General features: G+C 38.2%; 1 protein-coding gene across 50 annotated transcripts in view; it reads left to right on the forward strand.

The window, feature by feature from the left end:
- The window catches only part of RIMS2 (regulating synaptic membrane exocytosis 2), a 466814-nt gene that overhangs the window by 413428 nt on the left and 33180 nt on the right, over positions 1-20206 (forward strand). For 49 of the 50 annotated variants that reach the window (XM_078393641.1, XM_078393664.1, XM_078393670.1 and 46 more), the window contains 3 exons: positions 6092-6264; positions 8464-8727; positions 16629-16870. In XM_078393641.1, the coding sequence (XP_078249767.1) occupies positions 6092-6264; positions 8464-8727; positions 16629-16870 (679 nt within the window). The remainder of the gene's footprint in view (positions 1-6091; positions 6265-8463; positions 8728-16628; positions 16871-20206) is intronic. The other variant, XM_020783438.3, reaches the window with a different exon arrangement.

Raw genomic sequence — 20206 nt, forward strand, 5'->3', positions numbered from 1 at the left:
GCCACCAAGTCCCTGGTTCATCTGACCCAAGTGGACATGATTTTTATTGCTCATGTTTCATTTGTGAATTTCATTCTGTAATGCCTTTTAATGCATCAGGTTATTGTCATATGCTTGCTAAATTATGGCAACACTATGAATTAGTTGCATCTAAATGGTTCTAAAGGCATCATTTTGAAATGTTTTTATTTATCCAGGATTTTGACAGATTTAGGAATACTTTCTAAGTTTCCTTTGAAGATAGGTTTTTTTAAAAAATTACAATTAAAGGCTAGCTTGGATGGCATTTATTTCAGGGCGTGTTTTGTACAGGCCATCCTAGGTGCCAAAATGGCTAGTTACTGCTCTTCAAAAAGGTGCCAGAGCATCCTCCTATATTATGAAACTCTGTTAATTCTCAAGCCAGGATATCTTTTTGCTTGTTGTAGTAACAAGAAGGAAGTCACTGTAATCTTCTAGATACTGTTGTCGTTTGTGCCATTCAGTGATACCAAATGTGCAGTATGGGGGTCTCAAAAGAAGGACATGGGGTTCTGCAAAACCTGTACCATCTACCCTTTGTCCAGGCCATTGACACTCTGCTTTAACCTAGCACCATTGCCCTTTTAGTGAATACATCTATGGACTCTTGTGACACTGCCATCCATCGCCCATGGTTTTATAATACTGATCTATATGAAGCCGCCAGGTGAAATGATTTTGTGGGTTGGAGTGCAATGTCATCAATACAAATGCTGAACCAGTAGCATTCTGAAATCAGTAACGGTTTGAATGAGAGACATTAAACTGAATCCTGACAAGACAGACGGAGGGGAATTTCCCATTTGGATAATGAGTGTATACTTTCTAAGCTTGTAGCTTAGGAATACTTGCTCCAGGTTTATCATTAAAGACTCAGGTGGCATCAGTGGCTCAGAGTACCTTTTCCCAGTAGAGTTAGAAAGTGTCCCAGGCACTTTCTCTAATAAAATTGAAGGGCTCCCATTCAAATGTGACATAATGGAAAGTGAACATTTAGGCTTCAGTGCTGACCTGACAGCCCATATGCCTGTGAACTCTTGTGCTTCCAAACCATCTTGCTGACAGAACCTCAAAATCTCTTTGTTTCCAGTTCACAATAAAGTAAGCAAATGGGGAGACTTCATCAACCAGAATGCTCCAGTGGTAAATGTCATCTTGTTCTAAAATATATTAACAAACAAACTCTATTGGGCAAGCAGCAATTAAGTGTAGAAAAAGGTGGTAGAACCTGCTGTTCAAGCTGCCCCTGATAACATCCCACCCTCTGAAGAGAATGACAGAATGGTTTTGTATTCTCTTTTATCCTTTTGTTAATGATGGCCAAGGGCACCACCAGCATGAAAACAGCTGTGAGCACCCTTGAAATATCCATGAAGCAAATGAGAATGAGGATCACGAAAGTGGAAAGCAGTGTTTTTGATGTGCAAATAACAGCACTGCAATGGAAATGACACTGTTTGCATTTGTGAAAGATAATAAAAGCTCTTCAGGCCAAAGTGAATAACCTGGAAAGCAAAAAAAAAAAAAAAAGGAATAATTATCTCCACATTTGCTTGACTTGCTGAAAAGATAGCAAAAGAGAATTTTTAAAAACTACCCTATGTAAAGAGGTATGTAACTCTCTGGCAATGATTCCCATCATCAAAATAGAGTGGTCTCATCACTGTTTGGCTATTGGAGGTGGCCATCAAATGTTGTTTCATCCGCTTTCAAAAGAAAGATCTGCTTCACTGAGTTTAAGAAAAGAGTAGCTCAACAAGGGTCAGAATCTGGTCAAGAAATCAGCCAGGAATACATCACTTTCTAGCACACAGATATCTAGCAGTATCCATAGTTATGTATTATTGGACCAACGTACTCTTCAGGTAGCCTACTGAGACTATACACCTGTATAAATTACCTGAACCCAATGAAGAATAGAGTTAGCATGACAGGTTTATTATTGCACCTTTCTTTCAGATTATATACTACACAAATTGCAAAACATTTGAGATGTCTCCCTGATGGGGAAAAAATTATGTTTAGCATTCAGTTCATCTCTTTTTTCTTTTCAGGAACATAACACCACAGAAATATGTCACTACAATTTAAATACTGCAGTGTACATTGTATGAAATAAGTCCTCTGTCACAAGATTGGTTCTGTTTGGACTGAATTTCATTTTCCTAAATAACAGAGTATTAGTGTGGTTCTCAGTTACTCTTATACTGGTCCATTATAATGTATACAATTTTTATTCCAAAACTATCTTGGTTTTCCTCCTGCCCTCAGGACATCTGTTTCAACTTGTCATTGCCTGTCCACTAAAATAAATCATCTCATTTGTGTTTTAGACCAAATTATTATATCTAAACAACTTGTTTTATTCTGTAATGTGAAAATAGACAAGGATTGTTCTAACATCCCACTCCAACCTGAAAGCAATAGAGTTTTTTCCGCCAAAGTGGTTTGCAGGATGAGCTGTGGCAGGAAAGGGGAATCAACCCTCTCTTGGTTGTATTGGATCCCACTCTTCAGCCACCAGAATGCTTCCACTGGATGCGGCTAGGTATATATGAATTGCTTTTCTGCCTTATGGCATTCAAGGTAATATGAATCCCAGTACAATCTACTTCACATTAAAGCATAATTACAGAGGGCTCAGTTAGTTCGTCATCAGACTTCAAAGCCTGTGAATTTGATTCCTCGCTATGCCTTCAGGGAGAAGAGACAGGTTGTGTAGCCTTGGGCAAGCTACAGAGTCCAAAGAATGCCCCTAGAAGAAGGTAACAGTGGTCCACTCCAGAGTATACCTGAAAAGGGTCACCATAAGTCAAAATCATCTTGACAGCATGTAATTATTATTGTCATTTATGTCATGGCACTTAAAAATGTCTACAATTTTATCCTCCTCCCCACCCAATAATTCCAGATGGGTAATATTGTGTCCATGGCCCATTGTGTGTCATGGAAGCAGTAGTGTGACTCAGTGGGAATCTGGTAGTAGTGGGACCATACATAAAAATAGCAAATTATGTCCCAAGGGTGTAATTTGTATTGGGATGCATTTGTTCATATTTTGGAGCATGTTCACCTCCTAAGGCAAGGCAGAAATGGCCCCCAGCTCTGCAGAAGATGTTTACCCCTAGTCTAACTATCCAGGAAACTAGAACAGAATTGTGCATTGTTCTGGATAACATTTTTAATGATTTCTTGTGTATTTAATACTATTCTGCAAAATTTGTTGTCACAAATTTTCTTTGCCATGCAAACTAATGATAGATCAAAAAAATGGAAAAACAGTATTTAAGCGAATATCCATTACTACCAATAATAGTTTTTGAAAGAATTCCAAATATTTCATTTTAAAACCTGCTTAGATTACCCTTGCTCTAATTTCACTTACACTAGTGTCTTCAAAATGGGCAACAAATGATATATACAATAAAAAGTCAGTGGTATTTGCTTGCTTGCTTATTTGTTTGTTTGTTTGTTTCCCACCCAACTAGTAGCAAACTATTACTAGTAAACTGTAATGAGTGAAGAGGCTCAACAGATTTGACATTTGTATGCAGGAGGTGGAAGAGATTGAAAAAAAAAATCTGCTTCCAGGACATAAAATAGTATACCTTTATCTGAAAGGCCATCTGGAGCAATTAAAACATTTATTTTTAATTAGAAGGCAGGGATTATTCCTTCAAGTAAATTTGTTGTCACGGTATATTTAGCAACAATTACAAGTCCCTTTTGGTGTATGGTCAGATTTCATTGGTTGCTGCTCATTTCAAAACATTCAGGAACACATTGAACTCAGGAGGTAATCAGTGAACTGCCAAGGTTTCCTATAAGAATAATTTCTATGAAGCCAATGCACTCATTACAGATACTGTGGCAAAGTATCATACTTTCAGTTGGTTCATTAAAATAAACGAGGCTTACAATAGTCATGTTTAAATCCCATAGGTTTCAATTGTTCTGTGCATGATGTCGAAATAGTCTTTACTGTTTTTAAAGATAAGAAAGACCAAATAAAAATAATGTTTGGTCTGAAAGATTAACTTACCTATTTCTGTTCTGATGTGACAAGTTTTGTGCTTCCTAACATGGCTTTTTTTTGTAAAGTGCATTGTTTTATCCATGGCATTTTACACGGACTCCAATCGATGTTTCTACCATTTTTTGTTTTCCCCAACTATTTATTTATTTATTTATTTATTTTTACCATTTATTTTAACCAGGGAAAAAAATCTGTTAAGGAACAAGGCAGGTTAACTCTTTAGTGTATTTTGGATGGTAATATGTACTAGGAGTTCTCTGTCATGAAGCACATGCCCAAACAACTGTTTTTTGAATAGGAAGCATGCTATGATAGAACCACCTTCAAGTTACCAAGTAGTCAGTTAGCAAAGAACAGTTTCAGTTTAGCAAGGACTGTAAACGTTGATTTGATGGATCAGCTGTTCCATAATCCTCTGTTCTTTTTCTTTTAAAAAAAGTACAATGGGGGTATTTATTGTTGTATATTTTGCCTAAAGTAGATATAATGCTATAGATAGGTACTTCTTCCATAATGTGTTCCAGTAATGACCCCGAACAAACTGAGCCACCTGCTGCTATGTGGATGTATTGGGCAACGATAAGTAGAGGGTATGTCCTGAAAGATTCTGCTTCCTTCCACGACTATAACCCTGTCTTTCTCATAGATCCACCAGTTCATTAATTCAAGAAAAACATTGCCATAGTTGTGGCTGCCCTAACATAAACATTGTGTAGATTTATTTATTTGGCAGCTCCTTTCATTCCTACTCACATTTCTTCTGGCATTAATTACTGATAATCTGATTGCAGCTACATAGGTGATTATGGCCAAAATCAGTTTGAAAAGTTTTGGCAGCTGGCGATGTTCATAGTGAAAGATGATAGAAAGAGTTAAGTGGAGCCAGAATAAATTAGATGTGATCAGATGTGCATTTTCCCATTGATCATGCAGATCAATTCTATGTACATCTCCTCATGTGAAAGTACTGATGCAACAGCTTCCCTACCACATATCAGTTTGATTTAGAGTGTTTAATGTTTACATGCCTTCAAATACATTCTTATCTCTGATCATTGGTAGAGATAATGTCAGGAAAGTCCTGTGGGCTCAGTGGGAAGTTTTTGTGTACCAAATTTGCATCATGGGCCATGGTTCTCCATCTCTGCAGCCTTAAGTAGAATAGTCCATTCCTTCATCTCTAAATACTGCTCCTTATTCTGCTTTATTTGTAGACAATTTACCAGCAACTATTTGTAAAATAGGTTAGATCTGCAATGGCTCACTCACATATGCAAGCCATCATATGATACAGAGGTAATTGCCATGGTGATTAAATATACCTGTGCCAACTAGCCCTTACATAGAACTATGAGCATAGTTTAGTGATATTAAGCACTTTGAAACTCACCAATTTAAGCATATGATTTCCTTCTACAGTTGAAATTGACATGATTTAAAAGCATTTAACATAGGCTGCATATTGGCCTATTTTTTTCTTAAGTAAAGTATAAAGGTAGTTTCAGTCCTCAGACCACTGTTTGCAAAATATGCCAGGGTGTTGTATTATTTGAAAACTTAATTGCAATGACTGTGGCTATATCTATATGTGTCAAAAAGAAGTGGTAATAATATAATTAGTGCAGAGTTATAATCCATATGATATATGTGCAAATGCCCATTTTATTGCATTTTGTCTATGGGTGCATCAAATGATTTTTAAAACTGCATTTTAGTAAATATACCACCTGGTTAAGGTTTTGCATGTTTTTTTGCACAAAGACTAGCATTGATATTTTAATTTCCTTTTTAAAACAATTATTTTAATTTGTTCACATTAAATACTATTGTATTTTTATAATTTATTTTTATGTAAGTTGGTTTAGAGGATAAGGCTGAAAGAGTGGTGCTAGCAGGAAAAACAACTTCTTATTCTGTATGACTGTTATAAAGTTAACAGCTAAAGAACCAGTACAAAGGAGTCCCTAAAATTGAGCGACTTGAACTACATTGACAAACTGTGTTAACCCATTTTATTTTATTTTATTTTTACAGTATCGGTCAGGGAGGGATCCTCAACGAGGATCTGACAATGTTTCCACCAAATCTTCAGACAGCGATGTAAGTGATGTGTCAGCAGTATCGAGGACCAGTAGTGCTTCCCGTTTCAGCAGCACAAGCTATATGTCTGTCCAGTCAGAAAGACCGAGAGGAAACAAGAAAATTAGGTAAGAAACTGTAATGTTGACGGTTGATTTTAAATTGCAATTTCCTCTTTCACTGATTACCATTTGTTCAAGTAACAAAGCTTCCAAAAGATTTCGCAAAATGTTATGCGGCTTTTCTATGACAGTGAAAAGTGATACCTGTTACCAACCTGAACCACTTGCTTTCAAAATGACCTTGCTACTTGCAGTTCAAGCCAGTAGCTGAAAATACAATTTAAAAGCAGTCTTCTTTGCAATGGCTGAAAATACTGTTGAGAGACAATCACAATACTTTATAGATGATAACAGAAAGTATTTTCACCCCTTAACCAGATAAGCCTATTGCATGCATACACAGTATAAACCAATGGACATTATCCTGTTTTGTTCTTTCACCTGCTCAGTGGGAGTGATGCTGCCACCACCAGCAGATTGCTGCTAAGCAGAGTTTCTGCTTCAATTTTGATTTGTATACAAATTCACTTCATTGTGTGCAAGTTCCAGGCAAACCAAAATCAAAGCAGGAACTCTTCCATTAGTGGCCGGTGACATCATTCCTGTTGTACTAGAGGAGTTACAGGGTAGGATATTCAAAATATATTCAAAATGTATTTAAACATATGTTTTGTGAAATCCTAGACCTGTTTTATGTACGTATGTTGCAATTGTAGGCAAAATGAGAGACCATGAACACTTCCATTGTGCCTACAATATAGTGAATGATGCAGCTATATGTGTGGATGGTTCTTCCAATCCTTTTCTCCCCCCCCCCAAAAAAAGAACAAATATTAGAATGTGTTCACATTTCTTCACACATATTAAGTACCCATGTATGAATTGAACCACAGGTCTGAGATTTAGGTGTTCACATGTGGGTGGCCAACTTCATAATTGTCTTAAGAAGCTTAAACACTTTGAAAATGCAGGAAGGCATTGGGAAATCCATACATTTAAGGTCAAATAGAATGCAAGTTAGGATCTTTTCCCAGCTTGCAACCCATTTGAGGAACAAAACAAGAATCTGCCTGCAGCTCCTTTCAGGAACCAAGCGTTCTTTCAGAGCAACATCAGAAAGATGCATGTGGGAGGAGAGGTTGTGTTCAGCAAAGTACAACAGAAAGAAGGACCTTATCACTCCTCCCTCCATTTCTGACACCAGAGATGGTGGAAAGGATCTTGGTGGCCTGGAGGGGAAGCAAGGACAGAGGCCCGCCTCTGCAGCTATAATAGATTTAGAGCACTGCAGATTTCTTTGTACTCTTGATAAATCTATTACGTGTGTCTCCCTGCCTTCCCAGTATAATACCTATTCAGTCATCCCTAAAGGATGCTGAGATGCTAAAGATGGTTGATTGATTCAGTTATGTAGATTACCAAGGCACTTCTCCACCATGTCACATATGTATATATGGGATGACATTTGACCATAAAAATCTGAAAATGCAGGTATGTCTGCCTTTTAAACATCAGAATCCAAAACTGTTAAGTTAAACTAGTTTGGCAGTTTAAACGAGATAATATATTTATAATAAAATTCCAGATTATGAGTTGCTTTTATGTTCTGCCAAACAAGGCAGCATTACTTGGCAAAGAAATATTATGTTAACAGTGGTTGCCAAGAATGCATGTTGAACATCCTCTCAGTACCTTTAAAGCTGCTCTGGAGCTACTGGACCTTAATAAAAGTCCAGCAGGAGATGGAATGTTGTGCTATGTGAATGTTGCTCCCCCTTTTTACATTTAAATTGACCTTCTAGCCTAATTAGAAATTGTGTGCTTGCTTGCAGAATGCACTCTTAATATTTATATGTATGTCTGTGTGCAAATGCATATGTAACATGCACATAAACAAATATACATATAATACCATAAAGCATCATAAATAGGTCTCACCATTTAGAGAATACTTAACACTGATACTATGAGAAGTGTGTTTTTTAAAAAATTTGCACTGGGAATATTTGTGTAAATGACATTTAGTTTGTTATGAAAACTGTTTGCCCTTTCAATGTTCCTGGAGTTGTTTCTTAGATTATCTAAGAATTAGCCAGCATGCTTTTCTGCCATTACTGTATTACTTTGTTTATTGCATGACCTTTCTGTTAAATTTCTTTTTTGCTTATTGGTTTCATGTGTTTTTTCTGTTTGGTCCTCCTAACTAGCTTCTGTCTTCCTTTCCATTTCTTTGCATGCTTCCTCACTTTTTGTTAACTTTGGAAGATCAAATGGGGAAAGAAAAGATGGAGGGGAGGAAGGGGATGGGGATGTATTTCCTGAAGAGGAAGAGGAGAATTTGGAGCTTGAGAAAAAGGATGAACAATTTGATGAGAAAGGAGAAGGGGAAGAGATGACAGAGAATACAGATAAGGCAGAAAACAAAGAAACACAAGAGAATGAAGGGGCGAAAGAGGAACAAACTGAGGAAGGGACAGATGAAAAAAATAAAGAGGATTTGCAAAGGAGAGACTCACAAGATGATCTCAGGTAAAATAGATATCTTATTGGAGAATTCTTAGCATTTTCCCTTGTGCCTTAGTCCTCTCCTCTTACCCCTCCATCATCTGCAGTAGCTTTTTGCCTGCTTATAGTCTCCTTGTCTCCCCATCATTTTTAAGTTTGGCCATGACCTTTTAATCATCGAGCAACTGTGAAACACTTTTGTATAAGAAACAATGAATGACTGAGACATTTACCATATATACAGAATAATGATTAACGCCACCAGTTATGAACTGTCTTTCTTTTGTTGAATTTAAGCAGGAGCTCACTGAGTGGCTGTAGGGAAGCCATTCTCTATCACACTGGTCCCCAACCTCGGGCCTCCAGATGTTCTTGGACTTCAACTCCCAGAAATCCTGGCCAGCAGAGGTGGTGGTGAAAGCTTCTGGGAGTTGTAGCCCAAGAACATCTGGAGGCCCAAGGTTGGGGACCACTACTCTATCATACAAAATAGCCAGCTCCCAGCATTTTGTCGCAGCATCTTGGCAGCAAAATCCAGGTTAATATACAAGTAAAGGGAGATCTATGGAGCACTTCTGTGGACCAAAGTCAACATACAAAACCTGTCATAATCCCTAACAATGGATGGTACCCTTTACAAGAATCCCATGAAAGAGATGAATTATATGTGTGTGTAATACCATCCAGTTCTAGTCAGACCTCTCCATTCAACTCAGCAGATTTTCCTGTCTGCAGTTCTCTTATTTTATCCAGATGATGATTCAGCTTGGTTGTCCTCTTGCATTTGAAAACTGCCTCCAAACCCCAATTTGGAACTCTGCAGCCTCCTAGGATTGGTGAATAGAAACAAATGCAAGAACTGGATTTATTCCACATACAGTACTGATGAAACTTTTAGACAAAATCTCCAAATGATGTCTCCTGTAAAATTAATATCTAACTGGAGATATGGAGGAAAAGATGGAATCCTGAGGCACCACAGAGGCCAGTACTTGTGGGGTAAAACAGAAAGTCTCCCAATATTTCTGTGTCAATCCCTCCTGAAAGTCCTATAACACTGTGTCCTGCAGGCCTGTCTTCCCTAGATGACCTAGGAACTAATCATGGTTGGTGGTATTGAAAGCCTCTGGGAGCTTGATGATTCCACCTATTCTCTTATGGAATTCATCTGCAATCAAGGCTGCTTCAGTTCTAAGAAAGCCAGAAAGCAGATTGGAATGAATTTAAATTATTCGTATAGCCCAAGACCACTGCAGTTGAAAACTCCTCCTTCAATGTCTTACTCAAGAATGGAACATGAGATGTTGGATGATAGTTATTCAGAATCTTAGGAACCAAACTTGATCTCCTTAATATGAACCCATTGGCTTTCTTAAAACCAGTAAGAACTACACTCTTCTTCACAGAATGATTTACTGCACCTGAGATTCAGATGGTAAGCCCTGATCTTACAGCTTCTAAAATAAGGTGTGTTTCAAGTCCCTCATCTCCAGGCTGCACAGCTAAAATATGTCTGGTACATGAGATTCATCCTGCACCAAGATCATGCTGATGTAAATCACTCACATAATGAACATAGCACAGATAGTTTGACTTTTAAAGTCCTTGAATTTTAAACATGCAAACATAACCTGTGTTTCCATAATGGGTATCTCCACTTGCATACTACACCACATACTGTACTGCACTGAAAATGCAGTCTGCTAGCAAAGTTATGATCCCAGACTCTACTGCATCCATTTCTGGCTGTGTAATATTCCTATGGCACCCTGTGTCCATTATTTATAGTGTTTGGTCATAATCAGTAATGTTTTGCCACCTACAGTCTAGTTCTTGTCCCAGTAATTTCATTTTACTCAGTTGGAGTATCAAGAAGCTGCCACAGCTCCACATTTGGATCAAGTATGTTCAAGAGCAATCATATGGCTAGGACCATTGTTCTTTCTATACAGAGCCCACTGAAACTAATATTTACGTCACAACCTCTGACTTTCCCCAGTGTTAGCTACATTGTGCCCACCATCCCTTTCTACAAACAAACGTATGGCAACCATCACAAAACTAAATGGCTGAACCCTTGAGTTTGGTCTGGTTCCAATTCTGATTTAGATGGGAACACACAAACAGCAGCCGCCTATTTCACCTAAGAACACTGAGGAAACTACAGTCTTTCTGATCTGCTACAATCATGTAGTACAATTAAGAGAATCTGTCAGGGCCATTCATTAAATCCACTCAGTGCTTAGTTAGAATAGAACAAATCACTGGTTTCAGAAATTGTATCCAGTCCTGAAAATTTGCATCCTACTTCCAGTTGCTTTCACACACTTTAGAAAGATTATACAAAGAGAGCAAAGAGGTATCAATATTTCAAAACTATTTTGCAACACAGAAACATGGTATAGTTGAATCAAATAATGTTGGGAGTCAGAATAACTAGAGTTATGTAACATATATAGTGTTACCTGGCATCAAATCAGAGCTACCCTACGATGACTCTAGTAGTCTTTTTAAAGTAAGTGAGATACTGTATTTAAGAAGTGGTTTTACCAGTTCCACCCCAGCACCTATTTCCATGGCTCAGTGGGGATGCAGACTCAGGTCTCCTGAGTCCTAGCCCATCGTTCTATCCACTGTGCCACACTGCATATCCAAAATGTTTATATAAACAGACAGATAACAAGGCACCCCCCATCCCAGAGATCCAATGCAAGAACCAAATTACAATGTTTAAATTCAGTTTTGCTTTTTAAAACAATGTTAAACTAAGCTCAGTATTCATCACAGTATGAAAACAATGTAGAGATATTAGTACACTGCTACTGCCTCACACTGCCACACATATTGGAAATCATAAGACAACAGCATGTTCATCAGTTTGTCTCATTGTCCTACATAGCACCCTGCATGTATTTAGAAAAAAAAAGGTTAATTTATGAAACCTAAGTAATATAATCACAAACAGGGAATGTTCCTTGAGATAATCTCATTCAGTCTCCTGCCTCAGTTTACATAGTGATTCTATACATACATACTGGAAGTAGGATCTCATTAGTTAGTAGTATTCCTCATTTAATATGTGCACAATCAGACTGTATACATAGGTTTTATTTGGACAGAATTGTTGCCCATAGTTTATCACCCAGAGAAGAAATCTACCTTTCCCTTCCCTCTCCTCCTCTTATTCAGCGGAGTTGGGTAAATTTCAAATGATTTCCCTAGAATTTTAGGCAGAGATTGTTCTCAGTTCCAAACTTTAATACAGTAAACTGTGGTCAGTCTAATCATGATCAGCTGAAATAAACCTACATTCAGACTGTGGGTTAAGAAAGTGGTTTGTAAAGATCTGCCACAATGAACGATCTGACTTCATTTCACCTGAAGTGAAACGCAAACACATGTGTCCTTTGAATCACAGGATAATAGAGTTGGAAGGGGGCCATCCAGCCATTGACTCCCACCCTCTGATCAGGGCAGAGGGTTGGAGAGCCATCTGACAGGTGGCTGTCAGATCATGCTAGAGAAAAAGGTGCTATAAGTATATGAGGCCAAGGCTTATGCATGATACAGTATATATGTATTGTTATGTTTGAACCAGACCATAATGCACCACCATTTACAGGGCAGTCCTACTGAGGGGATCAGTTTTCTCTGACATTTGCTGAACTGCCTGGTACACTTGAAAAAGATTTATAGGCCAAGCTCTTTCTTTTCTAGCTTAAGGGCAAACTACACATTATATACAGCTGCCTGTGGATGGAAGGGCTGTGCTGCTCTACTTTAACCACTGGATGAGAGTACCTCTTGGATCTAGTCATTTTGGGACTGCATGGAAGAGCTGGATTCTCAAAGGTGGCATACAACTCCTTCCCCTTCTTCAGAAGCAGGTTGTCATAACAACCTGCCACTTTCTCCTTCATTCATCCAGTGGTAGGGGAGGAAGCACTATTCCTGCTCTACCTCCATGCAGATGCTTTCATACATGTGCAGGGCTACTACAGTAGCTGAAGTTTTCCACCTCAAATACTGGGAAAGTTTTAACGTCCCCTGGATAAGGGTTAAGGATCCTTATCCCTATGCATAAATCTTCTGCTTCAAAGGTTTAACAGTGGCATCATATTTAAAAAAAAAACTGGAGGCACAAAAGAATTGTGGAATTGTGGTCATCATCATGGGCTGTCCAGTCAATTCTGACTTATGGCAAGCTTTTTCAGAAGTAGTTTATCATTCCCTTCTTCTGGGGTGCCCTGGGACTATGCAGCTTACCAAGGCCACACTGGCCGGCTCTACTCAGAGAAGGCACAGTGGGGAATAGAACCCCCAATCTCTGGCTCTCATACCTAAGCCACTGAGCTATCCAGCCAGCTTGTAGAATTGTACACCCTTAAAGATCCATATATTTCTTCCATGATTATTTTTACTCTTTGTTTTTTGCATTAACAATTACTTAAAAAATACAATATTACTTCTGGATTATATTAATTGGAAATTATCATATTTGTAGAAGAAATCCCAAATACAGGTTAATTAGAAATGATGTATCTTAACTCTCAAGGGTATTCTATTAAAAACCTTCCCATGACCAATATCATTTCCATAAACTTTATCATCCTACATCTCTATAACAGAAGTGTTCCTTAACTTTTTCAGTGATTTTTAATTACAAAAATCTTCTTCACAGCAAGAGTTTAATTTATTGAATAAAATTGGCCAAGGCACGTCTCTTTTATCCTGGAGCTGTATCATAATATTCATATCTTTTATATTTTTGACAATTTTTGTGCCTCAAACCTGAAGCACTATGAAAGCAGCTTTTTCTATACTATCTGTCTTGCAGTTTTTTTAGTCACACATTTTAAAAATTGTCCTTTTTAAAATTTTGCTTTTAGGGTCTTGTTGGAATTCAGACACAGCTGAATGGCTCACTTCACATTTCTTGGTTTAATGTTTATTACTGGCTTTAAGCAGAGTTGTATTCTTTTTCTCCCTATTCAGAAAATCACTTGAGGGTGAACATGAATTCAGCTGGGGTTGAACACATGATTAAAGTTACCTAACTCAATTATGTATCCTTAAGCATGCCATTTTAGTCACTCTTCTAAAGGATGGGTGTATATATATATATATATATTTTCAGAATAGCACTGCCTGTAAAAGACTCACTAATGGCAGGAGCATCATTATTGACACTCCTATTTAAATGGGCTTGTTTATTTGACAAGCTGAGACAGGAGGACTGTTCATTTTGTAGCCTGACAAATGTCCCTGATAGCAGCCCAGCCTCTCAGGTCATTTACTTGCCACTTTCAAGTTCAGCTGAATAGTTATTTTCAGTTTAATTTAAGACTTGGCCTTTATGTTGGATAAGTAGCATGCTAATCATCAACATCAAGGAGGCACAGTGGGGAATCTAACTCCCAACCTCTGGCCTAATAAATGTCATAGAACAGCCATAACTAAATGATTACCACAGTGCCATTGAATATCTAATTAAAGGTAATTCTTAAAGTATCCTGTCCTTGGTGTGATGTTATGAATCACAAACTCTTGACTTTTATAAAAGATCTTATTTTACTTTTTGCTGCCGACTAGTTTCAGTATGTATACACATATAACCCAGTCTAAGCCAAATAGAAGTTTTAATGTAAGGAAGTGTGCTTCTCAGATAATAAAGGTGTATTTTTAAACTAGGATTCATCAGACAGCATCACATGAGGCCATACGGGGAGTGTCCTGGAACCGTATGGTAGAATATAAGCGTTGCATGCCAGGCAAAGTCCCAAGCAACCCTTTCTCCAAAACCTGGGAGAAAGCCACTGCCAGTCATGGTAAACAGTACTCAGCTAAATAGACCAGTGGCTTGTTTTGGTATAAGGCAATTTCCTGTGTATCATTTGAATTAAATTTTAATTTAAAGACCGGTGCTGTTTTTTGCTTTGACTTCTAAAATCAGAATCAAGAGAAACCTGAGAATAATGAGGCTTCAGCATTTCACTTGGACCTTTCACTTTTTCCCATAATTTCCTCAATTTTTGTCAATAATCTACCCTCTCCTTTTTTCTCTGTTCTTTTGTCCAAGTTTCTAACTGAACTATGTTCAACCATGAAATTCTCTCCTCTCCCAATATTTCTCTCATTCGCTCTTTACTGCACATCTTCCTTACTGAAATGTTTATTCTAATAAGTCCCTATTCCGTTAATACAGTATCTTGTTTTTTATTTCCGGGGGGGAAATTAACTCTATTATCTCAGTCAAAGAAGAGATTGGTTGGCTCAGTATTCCCCTATAACTTTAGAAAGGAATTAACACAGTGTCATTTCATGGATGGTGCTGCATTCATCCCTGGAACCAGGAGGAGCTATTGTCCCTCCTCTCCTCCTCATGTGCCCTCAAATGCTGCCTGTAGGGCTGGGGGATCTTCCAGTTCTTGTTTTGGGGAAAGCACAGATGTTCCAAAGGGAAAAGGAAGAAAGTCCCATTCTCTTAGCAGTCATAGTCATGACTGTGCTGGTCACTTTTTAAAAAAGTAACATAACTGTATAGAAGTAGACAATTTTATTTTCCAGTAGGATGGTACTAGGGACGTGGTGGCGCTGTGGGCTAAACCGCAGAAGCCTGTGCTTCAGGGTCAGAAGACCAGCAGTCGTAAGATTGAATCCACACGACGGAGTGAGCGCCCGTCGCTTGTCCCAGCTCCCGCCAACCTAGCGGTTCGAAAGCATGCAAATGCAAGTAGATAAATAGGGACCACTTCGGTGGGAAGGTAACAGCGTTCCGTGTCTAAGTCGCACTGGCCATGTGACCACGGAAGATTGTCTTCAGACAAAACGCTGGCTCTGTGGCTTGGAAATGGGGATGAGCACCGCCCCCTAGAGTCGAACACGACTGGACAAAAATTGTCAAGGGGAACCTTTACCTTTACTTTAGGATGGTACTGGGAATTGAACATTCTAAAGGAAAATATATGCCTCTGTAGACAGGCATATACTTATACACTGCCTTGTATAACTGTTACAGACTAACAACCAAATATATATAGTATTTGGTTGTTAGTCTATAACAGTTATACAAGGCAGTGTACTATATAAGTATATATGCCTGTCTATGAGACATTTCCCTTAAGGAAGGAATGGGATATCTTTTTGTGCTTCTTTTTCTTTACTCCTCTTGCCAAAACAATCTTTTTCTTAACAGAGAGAATTTTGTTCATTGGTAGGTTGGACAAATATATGTATGCCATTAGTTGCTGTGTACTTATGCAATTTTTAAAATGTAAACATAAATATTCTTTTATTGCAAAATTTATAATTAAATTAATATTGTTAAATATGACCAGAATTCTACTGATGTTCATGTAACGTTTGTATAGCATGTTACAGCTATTCTCGATTAATTGATAAAGTGTCGGGGTGCATCTCAGTCATGTGCCTGGTCACATGCTCGATTGCACAACTGAGATGCACCCTGACATTGACAAGATTCCAGCCAATATGTATGTCTTAGTTTATGTGTAGCAGCAAGTTAATAGACAGATTGAAATACAGTGTGCAGGTAAAGTACTGATTGTAATAATGACAGTGCTTACTTTCAGTAAGATACATAAATAAGATACTTTGAGACAAATAGAATCAAAAGTTAATGGTAGCTCGAAATGCCAAGTTTTCCATTCTGCTCTTGCTGCTGCTATCTCCTGAGAAAATCCCAGTGTGATTCTGTGCATGTCTAACCAGAAGTGGGTTGAACTAAAATTGATAGGACTCACTCTCAGGTAAACAAGCATAGGATCACAGCCTTAGTTGCTTGTCCTACAGTTTCCCTAAGCTTTCCATCTGAAACCTTCCTTTTCTGTCTTCTCCTTTTTACTTTCCTTTTTTTAAAAAAACAAAAACAAAAACTCCATTATATATCCATCACCGGCTGACAGTGTCTTTACATCCAAAATGCAAAGCAGACAGATGGGCGCTTCAGGACAGAACATAACTAAGAGCACCAGCATCAGTGGGGAGATGTACACAATAGAGAAGAATGATGGCAGCCAATCTGACACAGCAGTGGGCACTGTGGGTGCAGCTGGCAAAAAGCGTCGCTCCAGCATTGGTGCAAAGATGGTAGCAATCGTGGGTCTTTCACGGAAAAGCAGAAGTACCTCACAGCTCTCCCAAACTGGTAGGAACAAGATTTCAGGTTTTTTTCCCCCCACCTGTTTTTCATGAGATGTAAATTGCATGGCTGATAGTTTTATAGCTGAAAAGACTAAGGATGTTTAAATTTATTTATCTTTCAGAGTTATTTAGCAAATCACTTTATTTTAACTGGAACTTCCTTCAGATTGAACTGCTGTGGCTTTTCTTTCTGTGCACAGTGGGTCACATGGATGCAGTAATCTCTTATTTTCTCAGGAACCAATGTGATTTGCTGTTTTACATTTTAGGTGGTGGTGTTCATAGTTTGTGAAAGACATCTGAAATGCATCTGGTACAATTAATTTCTTTACTTCCCTCTCCCTTCAGTGTTCTGCATGTTATTGTTGTGGGGCACAGTCAATAACAGTTTTGTTTCTTGCTATAATTTTTAATCCTTTTCAGCTTCAAAAGAACTTTTAGTCATTACAACAAGTCACCATCACAGATTACACACTAAAGATAACAATACTATTCAACATTTATCTAGTGCCACTTCAGTGTAAGGTTGTGTGTATCTAAGTCTCAGCTTTTAATGTTTCTGATCTTGAAAGAGCAGATTTTCTGCACAAATACTAGACCATCCACTTTCGTGGAGTGCAGACAGTCTGTTGAGAAGTCTCAACCTCTGTGACAGTTCTTGCTTTTCCCCTTCTTTTCTTTTCTTCCCCTTTCTTTTTTGGTAGCACATTCTTATTTCTTGCACAAAATGCAACAGTGCAAAACGGGTGGCTATCTCTTAAGCATATACACAACAAGCACAGAATGACAGGCTGATTTCTCAGAAAAGTACAAATAGCCTTCTGTAATAGTGGTTCCCAAACTTAGGTAACCCAGGTGTTCTTGTACTGTAGTTCCCAGGAGCCTTCACACCAGCTGTGTTGGCGAGGGTTTCGGGAACTTGCAATCCATGAACACTTGGGTTGTCCAACATTGGGAACCACTGCTCTAGAACAGGGGTCTCCAAAGTATGGCCTGCGGGCCACATCTGGCCTGTCTTGCCTTTTTATCCAGCCCGTGTGTGCATGCATGTGAGTGGGTGGGCAGGCGGGAGTGTATGTGCATGCGTACATGTGCACGCACATTCCTTCAGCCCTTAAAAATATGGAAAATATATTATGTGGCCCTCCCTGTGAAAATTTTGGAGATCCCTGCTCTAGAAGATCCACTACATTTGCTAATTTGTGCAAAAGGCAATTTATCAAATTTTCCAACAATGCACATTTTTTTCAAATAATCATGATATAAACATATAATATATATTTCCAATAGAGTTTTCACTGAACATATATTTCTGTACTCCACAGAGGTCAATGTGCATTCCAGAACTAGTAGGTTTATGGGGGAAGTGCATGTTTGCATAGTGCTGTGTACAAAGAAGGTCTCCTGTTTCTTTGCACAGTACTTCTACTTCTCGTAATCTGAGAGGTATTCTGTAAAAACAAGGAACATGACTTGTAAACATGCAGCACCTGTAGTTCGTGTCCATGTCTAGTTTGTATCATGTTATACAAGATCTTGTAATACTTCCATGTTTATAAATAATTTCTATGTCACTGGTAACTTCATTAATGTGTTGCAGGTTTTAAAACATTTTACAATTTAATTTTTTCTGTAGAACATTTATATGAATGGTTATGATGGAGTACAGAGCAGAGTTAGCCAATGTAGGTATGGCATCATCTCTTGGAAGGATAACTATGTTTTCAGGTTATTGTGTAGATCAGGGGTCTCCAAACTACGGCCCATGTGCCACATCCCTTTTTATCCGGCCTGGACATAGGAAGAGGAGGGAAGGGGGACCCGAGCAATCCCCAACCCCTGCTGTCTTTCCAAAGATAGCAGGGGAGAGGGATCGCTTCTGTTAGGCTTTGCTCCACTTCCTATCTCCACCTGGACATAGAAGAGGAGCGAAGACTAACAGAAGTGTAAAATATGTGATGTGGCCCTCATACTGAAAAGCTTGGAGACCCCTGGTGTAGATGAATAGTTCCCAGTATGATCTTCCTGCCATCAAGTCATCCACCTCCATGTGTGTATGTGTGTGTGTGTGTCTTTCTTCCAACTGTCCAATGTTAGAGTTATTGTCAGTTATTTCTGAGATCCAGTGTGATGCATGCATTGATGGAACTGCTTCCATGAGCAAAACCAAGAGACAGAGAATCCCTCTCCGCATTGCAATCCCCCATATACCACCCAAAACCTACTGAGAAACTCCAAAATGTTTTTTTAAACAGGATAAGAGGCTGACAGAGAAAGTGCACAAGCTGTCATTCATCAATACGATATTGGATCTAGGATATTGTTACATTAATCTTTCAGCTTTCTGCTATGACCTTGAAGATACATGATCAAGAGTTTTCTAGGTGGTCTCCCGTCCAGGTCCTAACTGGACCTAGAGGTGCTGAGGATTGGCATGATTGTTACAGTGTATGTTTTCTTATCATGTTTCGTAATATCCTGTAACATTACTATCAGTGCCATTGGTACCTCATTAACATACTGAAGCTTTTAAAACATAGTTCAAATATGTGCATTTAGAAATTTAACTTCTGCTCTAGAACATTTACTACTATGATTTAGGTCTATGCAGGAAAAAATAACTTATTTTTATACTCTGTTATGTAAAATACAGTAAACTGAAATGCAGTTATTGTTTTCAACTACAGCTTCCCAATGTTTTTAAATAATGCCTCTGGATAAAATATAATTGAACACAATATTATAAAACATAACAAAGCTAAATGTTATTCCTATTCCCTAATTACACTTTAAGGGTGTTTATTGTCTGAAGGCTTTTTAGTTTATATACTGTAGGTAATACTGAGGTGTACATACTTAAACCTTTTTCTTAGTGGTGTTGATGTCTTATATATTCACTTTTCATTTTCTTAATTGATACTTTTCTCTTAATATGACGTGGGAACTTAAAATGGTGCAAATTTGCAGTTCTACCTCTAATACTTTATATATTTCCCATTTATTGTTCTACAAGGCATTAAAGCATGTGAATTGCAGACGTATGGCAAGTTGCTATGAGTTTCTTGGACTGAGGGTGGCTAGTTGAAAAGTATTAAAACAAATAAATGGAGACCAAGAAATCATGAAAGTCTTTAAAATGCAGAAAATTAAAATACTTTGGTAGCACAATGAAAAATTAAGTCAACGAAACCAGCCATTTAAAATGGCAAGAGACCACTGAGGTACTTAATGGTGAAAAAGTTGAGCACTTCCACCTTCCTTACCCTGTACCTGACACTTTTGAAACCCCATAAAGATTGCTGCCCTGATAACAGTACAGTACTGGGAAAGACTGGCATGA

The sequence above is a fragment of the Pogona vitticeps genome, chromosome 4 (assembly GCF_051106095.1).
Source record: "Pogona vitticeps strain Pit_001003342236 chromosome 4, PviZW2.1, whole genome shotgun sequence".
NCBI lineage: Eukaryota > Metazoa > Chordata > Lepidosauria > Squamata > Agamidae > Pogona > Pogona vitticeps.